At 46.9% G+C, this 19,689-nt stretch overlaps 1 protein-coding gene across 5 annotated transcripts in view; it reads left to right on the forward strand.

Annotated features, from left to right (window-relative positions):
- Nucleotides 1–11,840: 11,840 nt before the first annotated feature.
- The window catches only part of SUGCT (succinyl-CoA:glutarate-CoA transferase), a 389,451-nt gene continuing 381,602 nt past the window's right edge, over nucleotides 11,841–19,689 (forward strand). For all 5 annotated transcript variants that reach the window (XM_038760523.1, XM_038760522.1, XM_038760521.1 and 2 more), the window contains exon 1: nucleotides 11,841–11,986. In XM_038760523.1, coding sequence (XP_038616451.1) covers nucleotides 11,893–11,986 — 94 coding nt within the window. In that variant the 5' untranslated portion in view covers nucleotides 11,841–11,892. The remainder of the gene's footprint in view (nucleotides 11,987–19,689) is intronic.

Consider the following 19,689-nt stretch of genomic DNA (forward strand, 5'->3'; position numbering starts at 1 on the left):
CTGTGAGCCCCACGGGGGACAACCTGATCACTTTGTATCTATCCCTGTCACTTCGAACAGTGCTCGACACATCGTAAGCGCTTAACAAATACCAACAATATTATTAAGTGACTTTCCCAATGTCACGCAGTAGACACAGTGCTTGGCAAATAGTAAGCGCTTAACAAATACCAACATCATCATTATTATTATTTTTAAATCACTTGCCCCGGGTCATGCAGTAGATACAGTGCTTGGCACATGCTTAACAAATACCAACGTTACTATTATTATTATCATTAAGTGACTTTCCCCAGGTCACGCAGTAGATACAGTGCTTGGCACAAAGTAAGCACTTAACAAGTACCAACATTGTTATTATTATTATTATTCTTAAGTGACTTTACCCAGCTCACGCATTAGATACAGTGCTTCGCACATAGTAAGTGCTTAACAAATACCAACATAATAATAATAATAATGATAATTATTATTATTGTGTCACTTTCCCCAGGTCACGCAGTAGATACAGTGCTCTGGCACATAGTAAGCGCTTAAAGAAATACCAACATCATTGCTATTACTATTATTATGTCATTTTCCCCAGGTCACACAGTAGATACAGTGCTTTGGCACATAGTAAGTGTTTAAGAAATACCACCATCATTGTTTTTATTACTCTTAAGTGACTTTCCTCAGGTCACATAGTAAGCGCTCAATAAATACTATTGATGATGATGATGATACAGTGCTTGGCACATAGTAAGTGCTTAACAAATATGAACATTATTACTATTATTATCATTATCATTAAGTGACTTTCCCCAGGTCACGCAGTAGCCACAGTGCTTGGCACCTAGTAAGCGCTGAACAAATACCAACATCATTACTACTACTATTGTTATTATTATTACTACTATTATTATTATTAAGTGACTTTCCCCAGGTCACACAGTAGACATAGTTTTTGGCACACAGTGAGCGCTTAACAAATGCCAACCTCATTACTATTATTATTATTCTTAAGTGACTTTCCCCAGGTCACGCAGCAGACACAGTGCTTGGCACCTAGTACGCGCTAAACAAATACCAACACCATTACTGTTATTATTATTCTCAAGTGACTTTCCCCAGGTCATGTAGTAGACACAGTGCTTGGCACCTAGTAAGCGCTGAACAAATACCAACATCATTACTATTATTATTATTATTCTTAAGTGACTTTCCCCAGGTCACACAGTAGACATAGTTTTTGGCACACAGTGAGCGCTTAACAAATGCCAACATCATTACTATTATTATTATTCTTAAGCGACTTTCCCAGGTCACGCAGTAGACACAGTGCTTGGCACCTAGTAAGCGCTGAACAAACACCAACACCATTGCTGTTATTATCATTCTTAAGTGACTTTCTTATTCTTAATCAATCAATCGAATTTATGGAGCGCTTACTGTGTGCACAGCACTGTACTAAGCGCTTGGGAAGTACAAGTTGGCAACATAACGAGACAGTCATCATCATCAATCGTATTTATCGAGCGCTTACTGTGTGCAGAGCACTGCACTAAGCGCTTGGGAAGGACAAGCTGGTAACATACAGAGGCGGTCCCTACCCAGCAGTGGGCTCACAGTCTAAAAGTCCCTACCCAACAGAATTTACTATTCTTAAGAATAATGATTACAATAATAATATGATTATTATAATATTATAATAATACTATAATTATTATAACACAATAGGAATCATTCTTAAGAATAATCAATATGTACAAACCTATATACATAGACTGAGCCCCTTCCTTCCTCTCCCCCTACCCAGCAGTGGGCTCACAGTCTAAAAGTCCCTACCCAACAGAATTTACTATTCTTAAGAATAATGATTACAATAATAATATAATTATTATAATATTATAATGATACTATAATTATTATAACACAATAAGAATTATTCTTAAGAATAATCAATATGTACAAACCTATATACGTAGACTGAGCCCCTTCCTTCCTCTCCCCCTACCCAGCAGTGGGCTCACAGTCTAAAAGTCCCTACCCAACAGAATTTACTATTCTTAAGAATAATGATTACAATAATAATATGATTATTATAATATTATAATAATACTATAATTATTATAACACAATAAGAATTATTCTTAAGAATAATCAATATGTACAAACCTATATACATAGACTGAGCCCCTTCCTTCCTCTCCCCCTACCCAGCAGTGGGCTCACAGTCTAAAAGTCCCTACCCAACAGAATTTACTATTCTTAAGAATAATGATTACAATAATAATATGATTATTATAATATTATAATAATACTATAATTATTATAACACAATAAGAATTATTCTTAAGAATAATCAATATGTACAAACCTATATACATAGACTGAGCCCCTTCCTTCCTCTCCCCCTACCCAGCAGTGGGCTCACAGTCTAAAAGTCCCTACCCAACAGAATTTACTATTCTTAAGAATAATGATTACAATAATAATATGATTATTATAATATTATAATAATACTATAATTATTATAACACAATAAGAATTATTCTTAAGAATAATCAATATGTACAAACCTACATACATAGACTGAGCCCCTTCCTTCCTCTCCCCCTACCCAGCAGTGGGCTCACAGTCTAAAAGTCCCTACCCAACAGAATTTACTATTCTTAAGAATAATGATTACAATAATAATATAATTATTATAATAATACTATAATTATTATAACACAATAGGAATTATTCTTAAGAATAATCAATATGTACAAACCTATATACATAGACTGAGCCCCTTCCTTCCTCTCCCCCTACCCAGCAGTGGGCTCACAGTCTAAAAGTCCCTACCCAACAGAATTTACTATTCTTAAGAATAATGATTACAATAATAATATAATTATTATATTATAATAATACTATAATTATTATAACACAATAAGAATTATTCTTAAGAATAATCAATATGTACAAACCTACATACATAGACTGAGCCCCTTCCTTCCTCTCCCCCTCTCCATCCCCATCTTACCTCCTTCCCTTCCCCACAGCACCTGTATATATGTATGTACATATTTATTACTCTATTTATTTACTTATTTTACTTGTACCTATCTATTCTATTTATTTTATTAGTATGTTTGGTTTTGTTCTCCGTCTCCCCCCTTTTAGACCGTGAGCCCGCTGTTGGGGAGGGACCGTCTCTATGTGTTGCCAACTTGGACTTCCCAAGCGCTTAGTCCAGTGCTCTGCACATAGTAAGCGCTCAATAAATACGATTGATGATGATGACAGTACCCTCATCATTATTATTATTATTGTGATGATGATGATGATGAATGAATCTAAGCGGTTATTTCATCGCGGCGGCCGAGCGTCGGGAGCCGTACCTGGCAGGTCCTCCGGGGGGGGAAGGAGGGGGAGGGGGGGAACCGGGGGCTGCCCACGGGCATGCGCGGGCTCTGCGCATGCGCGGGAGACCCCCACCCGCCGCCGCCGCCGCCGCCGAAGGGCCACGGGGGAGGCCGCGGGCTGCCCGGGCCGGGCGGGGGGCTGCGGAAGCCCCCGCGGCCCCAAGGCCCCGCGCATGCGCCCGCCGGAGGAAGAGGAGGAGGAGGAAGAGGCGGCGGCGGCGGCGACCGGAAGTCCTGCCGCCGGTGCATCGAGCCGCCCCTGCGACCGACCCGCCGGCCGGCCGACCTCCCACTGCGCACGCGCGCCGCCCCGCCCGCCGCGCGCTCTGATTGGCCGCCGCCCCGCGCGCGGGGAGACGCGATTGGTCGGAGGGCGCGGCGCGCGCAGGCGTCGCGCGGCCCTCCTGACGTAGCGGGGGAGGCTGTGAGCCCACTGTTGCGTAGGGACCGTTGCTATGGCAATCAGTCAGTCCTATTTATTGAGCGCTTACTGTGTGCACTGTCCCCACAGCACCTGTATGTGTGTATATATATGTATATGCATATATATGTGTGTGTATATGTGTATGTATGTGTGTGTGTATATGTGTATGTGCTTGTACATATTTATTGCTCTATTTATTTATTTTACTTGTATATATCTGTTCTATTTATTTTATTTATTTATCTATTCTATTTATTTTATTTTATTAAGCGCTTAGTACAGTGCTCTGCACATAGTAAGCGCTCAGTAAATACGATTAATGATTTTGTTAGTATGTTTGGCCTTGTTCTCTGTCTCCCCCTCCTAGACCGTGAGCCCACTGTTGGGTAGGGACCGTCTCTATATCGATCAATCAATCAATCAATCGTATTTATTGAGCGCTTACTGTGTGCACAGTCCCCACAGCGCCTGTATATATGCATATGTACATATAGGTGTATATATGTGTGTGTATATGTATATGTACCTGTATATACGTATATATGTGTATGTGTGTATGTATATGTGTGTGTGTATGTGTGTGTATATATGTATATGTGTATGTTTGTGCATATTTATTACTCTATTTATTTATTTATTTTACTTGTATATATCTATTCTATTTATTTTATTTTGTTAGTATGTTTGGTTTTGTTCTCTGTCTCCCCCTTCTAGACTGTGAGCCCACTGTTGGGTAGGGACTGTCTCTATATGTTGCCAACTTGGACTTCCCAAGCGCTTAGTACAATATATATGTATATATGTTTGTACATATTTATTACTCTATTTATTTGTTCATTTTACTTGTACATATCTATTCTATTTATTTTATTTTGTTAGTATGTTGGGTTTTGTTCTCTGTCTCCCCCTTCTAGACTGTGAGCCCACTGTTGGGTAGGGACCGTCTCTATATGTTGCCAACTTGGACTTCCCAAGTGCTTAGTATAGTATATGTGTATATATGTTTGTGCATATTTATTACTCTATTTATTTTACTTGTACATATCTATTCTATTTATTTTATTTTGTTAGTATGTTTGGTTTTGTTCTCTGTTTCCCCCTTCTAGACTGTGAGCCTGCTGTTGGGTAGGGACTGGCTCTAGATGTTGCCAACTTGGACTTCCCAAGCGCTTAGTCCAGTGCTCTGCACACAGTAAGTGCTCAATAAATACGATTGATTGATTGCAGAGCACTGGACTAAGCGCTTGGGAAGTACAAGTTGGCAACACATAGAGACAGTCCCTACCAATTTGTACTTCCCAAGCGCTTAGTCCAGTGCTCTGCACACAGTAAGCGCGCAATAAGTACGATTGATTGATTGGGCTCACAGTCTAGGTTGCCAACTTGTACTTCCCAAGCGCTTAGTATAGTTCGCTGCCACAGTAAGCGCTCAATCAATCGTATTTATTGAGTGTTTACTGTGTGCAGAGCACTGGACTAAGCGCTTAGGAAGTACAAGTTGGCAACACATAGAGACAGTCCCTACCCAACAGTGGGCTCACCATCTAGAAGGTTGCCAACTTGTACTTCCCAAGTGCTTAGTACAGTGCTCTGCACACAGTAAGCGCTCAATAAATACAATTGATTGATTGATTGATTGATTGATTGAGGGGGAGGTGTCGAGGAGCGCGCATGCGCGCAGGCTTCCTGCAGCCGGCCTGGCGGGGGGGGTCGAGGAGCGCGCATGCGCATAGGCGTCCCGTAGTCGGCCTGTGGGGGGGGGGCGAGATCGAGGAGCGCGCGTGCGCGCAGGCGTCCCGCAGCCGGCCTGTGGGGGGGGCGGGGCGAGATCGAGGAGCACGCGTGCGCGCTAGGCGTCGCGCAGCCGGACTGGCGAGGTTGGGGGGGGCGAGGTCGAGGAGCACGCATGCGCACAGGAGTCCTGTAGCCGGCTTGTGGGCGGAGGGGGCAGATCGAGGAGCGCGCATGCGCGCTAGGCGTCCCGCAGTCGGCCTGGCGGGGGGGGGGTGTCGAAGAGCGCGCGTGCGCATTAGGCGTCCCGCAGCCACCCTTCCCCCCCACCCCCTCCCCGGCTTACCTCCTTCCCCTCCCCACGTTACTGGTATATATATGTATATATGTTTGTGTATATATATATATATTTGTACATATTTATTACTCTATTTATTCATTTATTTTATTTGTACATATCTATTCTATTTATTTTATTTCTTTAGTATGTTTGGTTTAGTAGCGTGGCTCAGTGGAAAGAGCCCGGGCTTGGGAGTCAGAGGTCATGGGTTCGAATCCCGGCTCTGCCACATGTCTGTTGTGTGACCTTGGGCAAGTCACTTCACTTCTCTGAGCCTCAGTTCCCTCATCTGTAAAATGGGGATTAAGACTGTGAGCCCCCCGTGGGACAACCTGATCACCTTGTATCCCCCCCAGCGCTTAGAACAGTGCTTGGCACATAGTAAGCGCTTAACAAATGCCATTATTACATTTAGTAAGCGCTTAACCAATGCCATTATTATTTTTTATGGGCGTTGCTAGGGGCGGAGCGAGGGGCGTGACTATGGGCGTTGCTAGGAGAAGCATTGTGGTTCAGTGGAAAGAGCCCGGGCTTTGGAGTCAGAGGTCATGGGTTCAAATCCCGCCTTTGCTGCTTGTCAGCTGTGTGACCTTGGGCAAGTCACTTCACTTCTCTGGGCTTCAGTTCCCTCATCTGGAAAATGGGGATGAAAACTGTGAGCCCCACGTGGGACAACCTGATCACCTTGTAACCTCACCAGCGCTTAGAACAGTGCTTGGCATATAGTAAGCACTTAACAAATGCCATCATTATTATTACCTTGTATCAGCTGTGTGACTTTGGGCAAGTCATTTCACTTCTCTGGGCCTCAGTTCCCTCATCTGTAAAATGGGGATGAAAACTGCGAGCCCCACGTGGGACAACCTGATCACCTTGTAACCTCCCCAGCGCTTAGAACAGTGCTTGGCATATAGTAGGCACTTAACAAATACCATCATTATTATTACCTTGTATCAGCTGTGTGACTTTGGGCAAGTCACTTCACTTCTCTGGGCCTCAGTTCCCTCATCTGGAAAATGGGGATGAAGACTGTGAGCCCCATGTGGGACAACCTGATCACCTTGTAACCTCCCCAGCGCTTAGAACAGTGCTTGGCATATAGTAAGCACTTAACAAATACCATCATTATTATTACCTTGTATCAGCTGTGTGACTTTGGGCAAGTCATTTCACTTCTCTGGGCCTCAGTTCCCTCATCTGTAAAATGGGGATGAAAACTGCGGCCCCACGTGGGACAACCTGATCACCTTGTAACCTCCCCAGCGCTTAGAACAGTGCTTGGCATATAGTAGGCACTTAACAAATACCATCATTATTATTACCTTGTATCAGCTGTGTGATTTTGGGCAAGTCACTTCACTTCTCTGGGCCTCAGTTCCCTCATCTGTAAAATGGGGATGAAGACTGCGAGCCCCAAGTGGGAAAACCTGATCACCTTGTAACCTCCCCAGCGCTTAGAACAGTGAGCCCGTTGTTGGGTAGGGACCGTCTCTTTTGCCGACTTGTATTTCCATTTGCTTAGTACAGTGCTCTGCACACAGTAAGTGCTCAATAAATACGATTGAATGAATGAATGCAGAGCGCTCAATAAATACGATTGAATGCATGAATGAATGCTTTGCACATAGTAAGCGCTTAATAAATGCCATCATTATTATTATTATTATTATTATTAAAGAAGCAGCGTGGCTCAGTGGAAAGAGCCCGGGCTTTGGAGTCAAAGGTCGTGGGTTCAAATCCCAGCTCCACCACATCAGCTGTGTGACTTTGGGCAAGTCACTTCACTTCTCTGTGCCTCAGTTACCTCATCTGTAAAAGGGGGATGAAGACTGTGAGCCCCCTGTGGGACAACCTGATCACCTTGTAACCTCCCCAGCACTTAGAACAGTGCTTTGCACATAGTAAATGCTTAATAAATGCCATTATTATTATATTATTATTATTAGAGAAGCAGCGTGGCTCAGTGGAAAGAGCCCGGGCTTTGGAGTCAGAGGTCGTGGGTTCAAATCCCAGCTCCACCACATTAGCTGTGTGACTTTGGACAAGTCACTTCACTTCTCTGTGCCTCAGTTACCTCATCTGTAAAAGGGGGATTAAGACTGTGAGCCCCCTGTGGGACAACCTCATCATCTTGTAACCTCTCCAGCGCTTAGAACAGTGCTTTGCACGTAGTAAGTGCTTAATAAATGCCATTATGATTATTATTATTCTCTGTGCCTCAGTGACCTCATCTGTAAAATGGGGATGAAGGCTGTGAGCCCCACGTGGGCCAACCAGATCACCTTGCATCTACCCCAGCGCTTAGAACGGTGGTTCAAATCCCGGCTCTGCCACTTCTCAGCTGTGTGACATTGAGCAAGTCACTTCACTTCTCTGGGCCTCAGTTCCCTCATCTGCAAAATGGGGACAAAGACTGTGAGACCCCCGTGGGACAACCTGATCACCTTGTAACCTCCCCAGCGCTTAGAACAGTGCTTTGCACATAGTAAGCGCTTCATAAATGCCATTATTATTATTCTTAGGAGCGAGGGGGCTTTGCTATGGGCGGAGCGATCGTTTCTAATAAATTCATTCATTCAATCGTATTTATTGAGCACTTACTATGTGCAGAGCACTGTACTAAGCGCTTGGGAAGTCCAAGTTGGCAACATACAGAGACGGTCATTCATTCAATCGTATTTATTGAGCGCTTACTGTGTGCAGAGCACTGTACTAAGCGCTTGGGAAGGCAAGTGGGCAACATATAGAGACGGTCCCTACCCAACAGCGGGCTCCCAGTCTAGAAGGGGGAGACAGAGAACAAAACCAAACATATTAACAAAATAAAATAAATATGTATAAAGGAGAGTAATAAATACCCACAAACATACACAATGAATGCCATTGTTATTATTTTTGAGAAGCAGCGTGGCTCAGTGGAAAGAGCCCGGGCTTTGGAGTCAGAGGTCATGGGTTCAAATCCCGGGGCTGCCAATTGTCAGCTGTGTGACTTTGGGCAAGTCACTTAACTCCTCTGGGCCTCAGTTACCTCAACTGTAAAATGGGGATTAAGACTGTCAACCCACTGTGGGACAACCTGATCACCTTGTAACCTCCCCAGCGCTTAGAACAGTGCTTTGCACATAGTAAGTGCTTAATAAATGCCATTATTATTATTATTAGGAGCGGATTGGGGGGCGTTGCTAGGGGCGGAGCGAGGGAGCGTTGCTAGGGGCGGAGCGATGGGCGTTGCTGGGGCGTTGCGAGGGGCGGGGCGATCGTTTCTAATAAATGCTATTTTTATTATTAGGAGCGGAGCGAGGGGCGTTGCTAGGGCGTTGCTAGGGGCGGAGCGATGGGCGTTGCGAGGGGCGTTGCGAGGGGTGGGGCGATCATTTCTAATAAATGCTGCTATTATTATTATTATTATTACTAGGAGCGGAGCGAGGGGTGTTGCTAGGGCGTTGCTAGGGGCGGAGCGATGGGCGTTGCGAGGGGCGTTGCGAGGGGTGGGGCGATCGTTTCTAATAAATGCTGTTATTATTATTATTATAAGGAGCGGAGCGAGGGGCGTTGCTAGGGCGTTGCTAGGGGCGGAGCGGGGGGCGTTGCTAGGGGCGGAGCGATGGGCGTTGCGAGGGGCGTTGCGAGGGGTGGGGCGATCGTTTCTAATAAATACTATTATTATTATTAGGAGCGGAGCGAGGGGAGTTGCTAGGGCGTTGCTAGGGGCGGAGCGATGGGCGTTGCGAGGGGTGGGCGATCGTTTCTAATAAATGCTATTATTACTATTAGGAGAGGAGCGAGGGGCGTTGCTAGGGGCGGAGCGAGGGGGCGTTGCTGGGGGCGGAGCGATGGGCGTTGCGAGGGGCGTTGCGAGGGGTGGGGCGATCGTTTCTAATAAATGCTATTATTATTATTAGGAGCGGAGCGAGGGGAGTTGCTAGGGCGTTGCTAGGGGCGGAGCGAGGGGCGTTGCTAGGGGCGGAGAGAGGGCGTTGCTAGGGGCGGAGCGATGGGCGTTGCGAGGGGCGTTGCGAGGGGCGGGGCGATCGTTTCTAATAAATGCTATTATTATTATTAGGAGCGGAGCGAGGGGCGTTGCTAGGGCGTTGCTAGGGGCGGGGCGAGGGGGCGTTGCTATGGGCGTTGCGAGGGGTGGGGCGATCGTTTCTAATAAATGCTATTATTATTATTATTAGGAGCGGAGCGAGGGGCGTTGCTAGGGCGTTGCTAGGGGCGGGGGCGAGGGGGCGTTGCTATGGGCGTTGCGAGGGGCGGGGCGATAGTTTCTAATAAATGCTATTATTATTATAAGGAGCGGAGCGAGGGGCGTTGCTAGGGCGTTGCTAGGGGCGGGGCGAGGGGGCGTTGCTAGGGGCGGAGCGATGGGCGTTGCGAGGGGCGGGGCGATCGTGTCTAATAAATGCTATTATTATCATTAGGAGCGGGGCGAGGGGCGTTGCTATGGGCGGAGCGAGGGGCGTTGCGAGGGGGTGGGGCGATCGTTTCTAATAAATGCTATTATTATTCTTAGGAGCGGAGCGATGGGCGTTGCTAGGGGCGGGGCGAGGGGGCGTTGCTAGGGGCGGAGAGAGGGCGTTGCTAGGGGCGGAGCGATGGGCGGAGCGATGGGCGTTGCGAGGGGCGGGGCGATCGTTTCTAATAAATGCTAGTATTATCATTAGGAGCGCAGCGAGGGGCGTTGCTGGGGCGTTGCTAGGGGCGGGGCGAGGGGGCGTTGCTAGGGGCGGAGCGATGGGCGTTGCAATGGGCGTTGCGAGGGGCGGGGCGATCGTTTCTAATAAATGCTATTATTATTATTATTATTATTATAAGGAGCGGAGCGAGGGGCGTTGCTAGGGCGTTGCTAGGGGCGGGGCGAGGGGGCGTTGCTAGGGGCGGAGCGATGGGCGTTGCGAGGGGCGGGGCGATCGTTTCTAATAAATGCTATTATTATCATTAGGAGCGGGGCGAGGGGCGTTGCTATGGGAGGAGCGAGGGGCGTTGCGAGGGGGTGGGGCGATCGTTTCTAATAAATGCTATTATTATTCTTAGGAGCGGAGCGATGGGCGTTGCTAGGGCGTTGCTAGGGGCGGGGCGAGGGGGCGTTGCTAGGGGCGGAGCGATGGGCGTTGCGAGGGGCGTTCCGAGGGGCGGGGCGATCGTTTCTAATAAATGCTATTATTATTATAAGGAGCGGAGCGAGGGGCGTTGCTAGGGGCGGGGCGAGGGGGCGTTGCTATGGGCGGAGCGATGGGCGTTGCGAGGGGCGGGGCGATCGTTTCTAATAAATGCTAGTATTATCATTAGGAGCGCAGCGAGGGGCGTTGCTGGGGCGTTGCTAGGGGCGGGGCGAGGGGGCGTTGCTAGGGGCGGAGCGATGGGCGTTGCGAGGGGCGTTGCGAGGGGCGGGGCGATCGTTTCTAATAAATGCTATTATTATTATTATTATTATTAGGAGCGGAGCGAGGGGCGTTGCTAGGGCGTTGCTAGGGGCGGGGCGAGGGGGCGTTGCTAGGGGCGGGGCGAGGGGGCGTTGCGAGGGGCGTTGCGAGGGGCGGGGCGATCGTTTCTAATAAATGCTATTATTATTATAAGGAGCGGAGCGAGGGGCGTTGCTATGGGCGGAGCGAGGGGCGTTGCGAGGGGCGGGGCGATCGTTTCTAATAAACGCTATTATTATTATTATTAGGAGCGGAGCGAGGGGCGTTGCTAGGGCGTTGCTAGGGGCGGAGCGGGGGGCGTTGCTAGGGGCGGAGAGGAGGGCGTTGCTAGGGGCCGAACGATGGGCGTTGCGAGGGGCGTTGCGAGGGGCGGGGCGATCGTTTCCTCCTCCTCCTCTTCCTCCTCCTCCTCTTCATCCTCCTCCTCTTCATCCTCCTCCTGTTCATCCTCCTGCTCGGCCGTCCTCCTGGCCTCTCGCCCTCGGAGCGTCCCTGGTCCGCCCGTCCGTCCGTCGGGGCGCCGGGAGTTTGGGCGTCCGGGTCCCCGGTCCCCGGTGCCCGGTGCCCGGTGCCCGGTCGATGGCGCTGCGCGGGCTGGCCGGGGGCCTGCGGAGGCTCCGCCCGCTCCCCTCCCGTGGCGGGACCAGCCTGGGCACCGGCCGCCCCCGCCCAGGTAAAGGAAGAAAGAAAGAATGATGGCATTTCTTAAGCGCTTGCTGTGGGCCCAGCACTGGGTAGATACGAGGCGAACAGGTTGTCCCAACTGGGGCTCCCAGTCTTCACCCCCATTTGACAGATGAGCGAACTGAGCCCCGGAGAAGTGAAGTGACTTGCCCAAAGTCACCCAGCTGGCAGTTGGCAGAGCCGGGATTCGAACCCATGACCCCCGACTCCAAAGCCCGGGCTCTTCCCACGGAGCCGTACCCCGGCCCCGGTACGTTCGCATCTTCACCCCTCGCCCAGTCCTTTTTCTTTTTTTTTTTCTTTTTTAAAGCGCTTACTATGTGCAAAGCACTGTTCTAAGCGCTGGGGAGGTTACAAGGTGATCAGGTGGTCCCTCGGGGGGCTCACAGTTTTAATCCCCGTTTTACAGATGAGGGAACTGAGGCCCAGAGAAGTGACTTGCCCAAAGTCACCCAGCTGACAGTTGGCGGAGCCGGGATTTGAACCCATGACCTCTGACTCCAAAGCCCGGGCTCTTTCCACTGAGCCACGCTGCTTCTCCTTGCCCCTGCCCCTTCCTCCATTCCTTGCCCCTGCCCCCATCCTTGCCCCCATTTCTGCCCTGAGCTCTGCCGTAGAGCCCGGGTTTGGGAGTCAGAGGTCGTGAGTTCTAATCCCGGCCCCGCCACTTATAATAATAATACTAATGGCATTTGTTAAGCGCTTACTATGTGCAAAGCACTGTTCTAAGCGCTGGGGGGGATACAAGGTGATCAGGTTGTCCCACGTGGGGCTCACATTTTTAATCCCCATTTTACAGATGAGGTAACTGAGGCTCAGAGAAGTGAAGTGACTTGCCCAAGGTCACACAGCAGGCCTGTGGCGGAGCCGGGATTCGAACCCATGACCTCTGACTCCCAAGCCCGGGCTCTTTCCACTGGGCCACACACTTGTCAAACCATGCGACTTTGGGCAAGTCACTTTGCTTCTCTGGGCCTAAATTACCTCAGCTGAAAAATGGCGATGAAGTCTGTGAGCCCCATGTGGGACAACCTGATCACCTCGTGTCTATCCCAGCGCTTAGAACAGTCTTGGCACATAGTAAGTGCATAACAAATACCATTATTATTATTATTATTATTATTATTGCTTCTGCCCTGGGCTCTGCCCCTGGCCTTACCCCAGACCCGCTCCCTGCCTGGGCTCCAAGACTAGTAATAATAATGCCTTAGAACAGTGCTTTGCACATAGTAAGCGCTTAATAAATGCCATTATTAATATTATTATTATTATTTGTTAAGCGTTTACTGTGTGCCAGGCACTGTACTGAGCGCTGGAGTGGATACATGCAAATTGGATTGGATACAGGCCCTGTCGCATGGGGGGCTCACAGTTTCCATCCCCATTTTACAGATGGGGGAACTGAGGCTTAGAGAAGTGATTTGCCCAAGGTCACACAGCAGACAAGTGGCGGAGCCGAGATTAGAACCCAGGACGTTCTGACCCCTAGGCCCAGGCTCTACCCGCTAGCCCATGCTGCCCCAAGCTCTAATAATAATAATGGTATTTGTTAAGTGCTTACTATTGTGCCAAGCAGGTCATCAGGTTGTCCCACGTGGGGCTCGCAGTCTTCATCCCCATTTTACAGATGAGGGAACTGAGGCCCAGAGAAGTGAAGTGACCTGCCCAAAGTCACACAGCAGACAAGTGGCGGAGCCGGGATTAGAACCCGTGACCTCTGACTCCCAAGCCCGGGCTCTTTCCACTGAGCCACGCTGCTTCTCTTACCTCTTACCCCATCTTACCTCTTTCCCTTCCCCACAGCACCTGTATATATGTATATATGTTTGTACATATTTATTACTCTGTTTATTTATTTTACTTGTACATATCTATTCTATTTATTTTATTTTGTTAATATGTTTTTTTGTTTTTTTTTTCTTTTTTTCTCTGTCTCCCCCTTTTAGACTGTGAGCCCAATGTTGAGTAGGGACTGTCTCTCTATGTTGCCAATTTGTACTTCCCAAGCGCTTAGTACAGTGCTCTGCACATAGTAAGCGCTCAATAAATGTGATTGATTGATTCTCTACCCCTGCCCCAAACACGCAGGTGGGAATGCCGCTTGTTGGGGGGCACCTGGGGACATGTATGTGTGTGTTATGTGTATATGTTTTCACCCGTGCCTCTGCGTATGTGAGTTTTGTGTGCCTGTGTGCTTACATGCTAGTCACTTTTCCTCATCTCCCACTCCCTCCTGCATCACCCTGCCTTGCCCCCTTTGCTGTCCCCCTACTACAGTCCCACTTATGTATATATGTTTGTACATATTTATTACTCTATTTATTTATTTTACTTGTACATATCTATTCTATTTATTTTATTTTGTTAGTATGTTTGGTTTTGTTCTCTGCCTCCCCCTTTTAGACTGTGAGCCCACTGTTGGGTAGGGACTGTCTCTATATGTTGCCAACTTGGACTTCCCAAGCGCTTAGTCCAGTGCTCTGCACACAGTAAGCGCTCAATAAATACGATTGATTGATTATGTATACGTCTGTCATTATATATTTGTGCCGATGTCTATTTGTGTTGACGTCTGTCCCCCCCTCCTCCCCCACCCGCCAACTAGACTGTGAGCCCGTTGTGGGCCGGGAATGTCACTGTTTATTGTTGAATTGTACTTTCCCAAGCACTTAGTACAGTGCTCGTCACGTAATAAGCGCTGATGAAATGCGACTGAATGAATGCAAAATCCATCCAAAGGGTAACAGGGGGTTTATTTTACCATAGGGAGTCCCAGGGAGTGACTGCACCGCCACTTGTCTGCTGTGTGACTTTGGGCAAGTCACTTCACCTCTCTGTGCCTCAGTTACCTCATCTGGAAAATGGGGATTAAGACTGTGAGCCCCACGTGGGACAACCTTGTATCCCCCCAGTGCTTCGAACAGTGCTTGGCACATAGTAAGTGCTTAACAAATGCCATCATTATTACTGTTATTTTTATTATTATTAGGATAGCTGTATGGGAGCACTAAAGGACACCCACTGTTGGGTAGGGACTGTCTCTATATGTTGCCAATTTGTACTTCCCAAGTGCTTAGTACAGTGCTCTGCACATAGTAAGCGCTCAATAAATACGATTGATGATGATGATGGGGATGTATATGACAACATAGATTTGTGCACACAGGGTCTACAACTTGTGCCAACTTCAACAGCTTGATGTTCCCTTTTTTTTTAATTGGTACTTGTTAACCCCTTACTATATGCCAAGCACTGTGCTAAGCGCTCAGATAGATACAAGCTAGTCGGGTTGGACACAGTCCCTGCCCCTTGTAAGGCTCACGGTCTTAATCCCCATTTTACAGATGAGGGAACTGAGGGACAGAGAAGTTGAGTGACTTTCCCCAGGTCACACAGCAGACACGCGGCGGAGCCGGAAATGAATGTGTCCGTTACGTTGGTAGATCGTACTCTCCCAGGCAGTACAGTGTGCTGCATCATCATCATCATCATCAATCGTATTTATTGAGTGCTTACTATGTGCAGAGCACTGTACTAAGCGCTTGGGAAGTACAAATGGGCAACATATAGAGACAGTCCCTACCCAACAGTGGGCTCACAGTCTAAAAGGGGGAGACAGAGAACAAAACCGAACATACTAACAAAATAAAATAAATAGAATAGATAGGTACAAATGTAGAATAGATATGTACTGTGTTGCACACAGTAAGCGCTCAGTAAATACGAGGGATTGATTTCTTGAGCTCTTTACACTAGTCCACGCTGCTTCTAGCATTCATGTCACTTCCAAGCCAGATCCATTGCAGTTGTGTAGGGGTTTGGTTTTTTACAGGCTACTGATCATCATCATCATCATCAATCGTATTTATTGAGCGCTTACTGTGTGCAGAGCACTGTACTAAGTGCTTGGGAAGTACAAGTTGGCAACACATAACACATACTGGTGTGGGCCCAGAGGTAGCCACCCTGCAGCGGACTTCGCCCCTAGTTAATTTTTCTTAAAGTGTTTCTGTGGCAGTTGCCGCCCTCCTCCCGTGGAAAAGTCCCTCTGAAAGCGTGAAGAGGCCCGCGTGACTGAACTTCTGTTCATTCTGATTGTTGAGAAACTTTCCGAATTGTTTACCGAACTTTCTAAAAAGTTTCCAAAGCTTTGCCGGGCAGTGTGTTTCGTTGACCAATTTAGGAGTGTGTGCTAATACACCTAAGAGATCAACAAGTCAGAAAGAACTGAACTGACCTTTTCGATCTTTGTCAGTGCCTGTTTCAGTCCCCCTCTAGTTCTCCTGTATAGTTCTGTGGGAATAATAATAATAATGATGATGGCATTTATTAAGCGCTTACTCTGTGCAAAGCACTGTTCTAAGTGCTGGAGAGGTTACAAGATGATCAGGTTGTCCCGTGGGGGCTCACAGTCTTAATCCCCATTTTCCAGATGAGGTAACTGAAGCCCAGAGAAGTGAAGTGACTTACCCAAAGTCACACAGCTGACAATTGACAGAGCTGGAATTCGAACCCATGACCCCTGACTCCAAAGCCCGGGCTCTTTCCACTGAGCCACACCCATTAGAGGAAGCTTGCCCTTTTGGATTCAGAAAACTGAAGGTGAAGGTTTTAGAACTGCCTTCTTTCTTAAGAAACAGAAATCTTTATAATGGTACAGTGAAGCAGCCTGGCCTAGTGGGGAGAGCACAGGCTTGGGATTCAGGAAATCTGGGCTCCATTCTACTGGCCCTGTCACTTACCTGCTGTGTGACCGTGGGCAAGTCACTTCTCCTCTTTGTACCTCACTTTCCTCACCCGTGAAACAGAGATTAAGTATCTTTTTCTCTCCTACTTAAACTGTGAGCTCCATGGGGGACTGGAACTCTGTGTGACCTGATTTTCTTGTCTCTGTCCCAGCACTTAGTATGATTGGATTAAGCACGGTACTAAGCGTTGGGGTAGATACTCTACTTTTACCCTTATCCCTAATTTTTTTAGCATCTGTCTCCCCTTATGGATTATCAATGTAGTGTGGGAGGGATCATATTTACGCTGGGGTAGATACTCTACTTTTATCCTTATCCCTAATTTTTTTAACATCTATCTCCCCTTATGGATTATAAATGTCTTGTGTGAGGGATCATGTCTACGCTGGGGTAGATACTCTACTTTTACCCTTATCCCTAATTTTTTTAACATCTATCTCCCCTTATGGATTATAAATGTCTTGTGGGAGGGATCATGTCTACGCTGGGGTAGATATTCTACTTTTATCTTTATCCCTGTATATATCTGTATATATGTATATATGTTTGTACATATTTATTACTCTATTTATTTATTTTACTTGTACATATCTATTCTATTTATTTTATTTTGTTAGTATGTTTGGTTTTGTTCTCTGTCTCCTCCTTTTAGACTGTGAGCCCACTGTTGGGTAGGGACTGTCTCTATATGTTGCCAACTTGTACTTCCCAAGCGCTTAGTACAGTGCTCTGCACACAGTAAGTGTTCAATAAATACAATTGGTTGATTGATTAATCCCTAATTTTTTGTAACATCTATCTCCCCTTATGGATTATAAACTTCTTGTGGGAGGGATCATGTCTACCAACTCTGTGGTATTGTACTCTCCCAAGCATTTAGTACAGTGCTCTGCACAAAGTAAGTGCTCAATAAATATTCATTCATTGTCAGTCGTATTTATTGAAGTGCCTACTGTGTGCAGAGCACTGTACTAAGCACTTGGGAAGTACAAGTTAGCAACATATAGAGATGGTCCCTACCCAACAGCGGACTCACAGTCTAGAAGGGGGAGACAAACAAAATAAAACATACTTTGATTAATTGATATCAGATACAGACACAGTCCCAGTCGCACTCCTTAGCTGGGGGATTGTTAAAAAAAAAACAGCTGAGAGAAAACATTTAGACCCGATTTTGACCTAAATGATAAAAGAATTGACAGTTATCCCAGAATTAAGCACACCACTCCTCTTGTTTAAATTAGAAGTATCGGCAGCTGCTTGTTTTCAAGTACCACTTTGAGAGTTGAGCTTTTAAAATTCTTCAAAGTACGGACCATTTTCTCCCCTAGAAATTCCATCCAGCGACCCGATGAGAATCATTCCCACTGTCTGTACTGTGGGGATAGTTTATTTGCCAGGACAAAAGTTTGCACATAGTAAGCGCTTAACAAATACCAACATTATTATTATTATTATTATTATAGATTCATTTAAATGTGAGTTCTCCATGTCAGAACCCCCCACGAAAACATGATTTGTATGCACTTTGCAAAGTTCTTCACCCTTGCCCCGTGAGAACGTGCGTGGTGAGAACGAGGAAGTGTAACTCTCAATCAATCAATCAATCAATCGTATTTATTGAGCGTTTACTATGTGCAGAGCACTGTACTAAGCGCTTGGGAAGTACAAATTGGCATCACATAGAGACAGTCCCTACCCAACAGTGAATTGGGCGAGCCACTAGCAGAATCAGTTGATTTTCTCAAGGTTTCAGTCCTGAAGCCTCAGGGCCAGGGCCCATCTACCCAGCAGTCTGGTTAATCCATTAGTCAATCAATCAGTGGCTTTTATTGATCCTTTACTGTGTGCAGAGCATTGAACTAAGCACTCGGGAGAGTCCGGAACAGACCCGATCCCTCTCACAAGACGCTTACAATCTAGTGGGGGAGACGGACTTGAAAATAAATTACAGAGCAGTCTGGTTAATCCATTAGTCAATCAATCAGTGGCTTTTAGTGATCCCTTACTGTGTGCAGAGCATTGAACTAAGCACTCGGGAGAGTCCGGAACAGACTCGGTCCCTCTCACAAGATGCTTACAATCTAGTGGGGGAGACGGACTTGAAAATAAATTACAGACAGGGGAAGTGCCGTAGGTCTGGGATGGGGTGAATATCAAAGTGGTTAAAAGTTACAGAGCCAAGCGCATAAGCGACATAAACCCATAAGCATAAGCGACGCAGAGGGGAAGGCCAGTGGGGTGGGAAAATGAGGGATTAATCAGGGAAGGCCTCTCGGAGGAGTTAGCAGTTAGCTTTTTCACAGTCCAGAACAAGACATCTTCCACCAAACGGACCTAAACACAAGTAAAGCGATGTTGCAGTTTCTTTCAACTGGGCCTTTTTAACTGAATTTTTGCCGGTGGGCTCTCCCAGGAATCATTCTGTGGCCCTTGAAAATACCTAATTGGCAGCCATCCTAGTAGGAAGAGCGGAGCAGGGTGTGTAGGTGTGGTGGTAAATGATGAAAGAAAACCGTTTCATCATTTTTTCTGTAGTGCCTAGAAAGCTGAAAGAGAGAATTAGAAGCTTCTTCGTTTTTTGCCAAGTGCTTAGGAATGTTAGGGTGACTCCACTTTTCACCATCTCATCAGGCGACCTTTTATTCTTTGTGGTGGTCCTGCATTTCATTCCTATATCTGATTTCCTAAAATGCAGCTCAAAACCCATCACTCTCTCCCTCAAAAATCTCCAAGGGTTAGTCATCTCTCTCGGTGGCACTAGGAGTCAGGTGGCCTGGGTTTCAATCCTGGCTCAGTTACTTGCCTCCTGAGTGCCTCTGGGCAAGTCACATAACTTCTCTGGGCCTCCTCATCTGTAAAATGGGGATAAAGTATCTATTTTTCTATCCTCTTAGACTGAAAACCCAATGTTGGAGCTAGTAGTTAGCTTTTGCACAGTCCA

This window comes from Tachyglossus aculeatus, chromosome 18, assembly GCF_015852505.1.
Source record: "Tachyglossus aculeatus isolate mTacAcu1 chromosome 18, mTacAcu1.pri, whole genome shotgun sequence".
Taxonomy (NCBI): domain Eukaryota; kingdom Metazoa; phylum Chordata; class Mammalia; order Monotremata; family Tachyglossidae; genus Tachyglossus; species Tachyglossus aculeatus.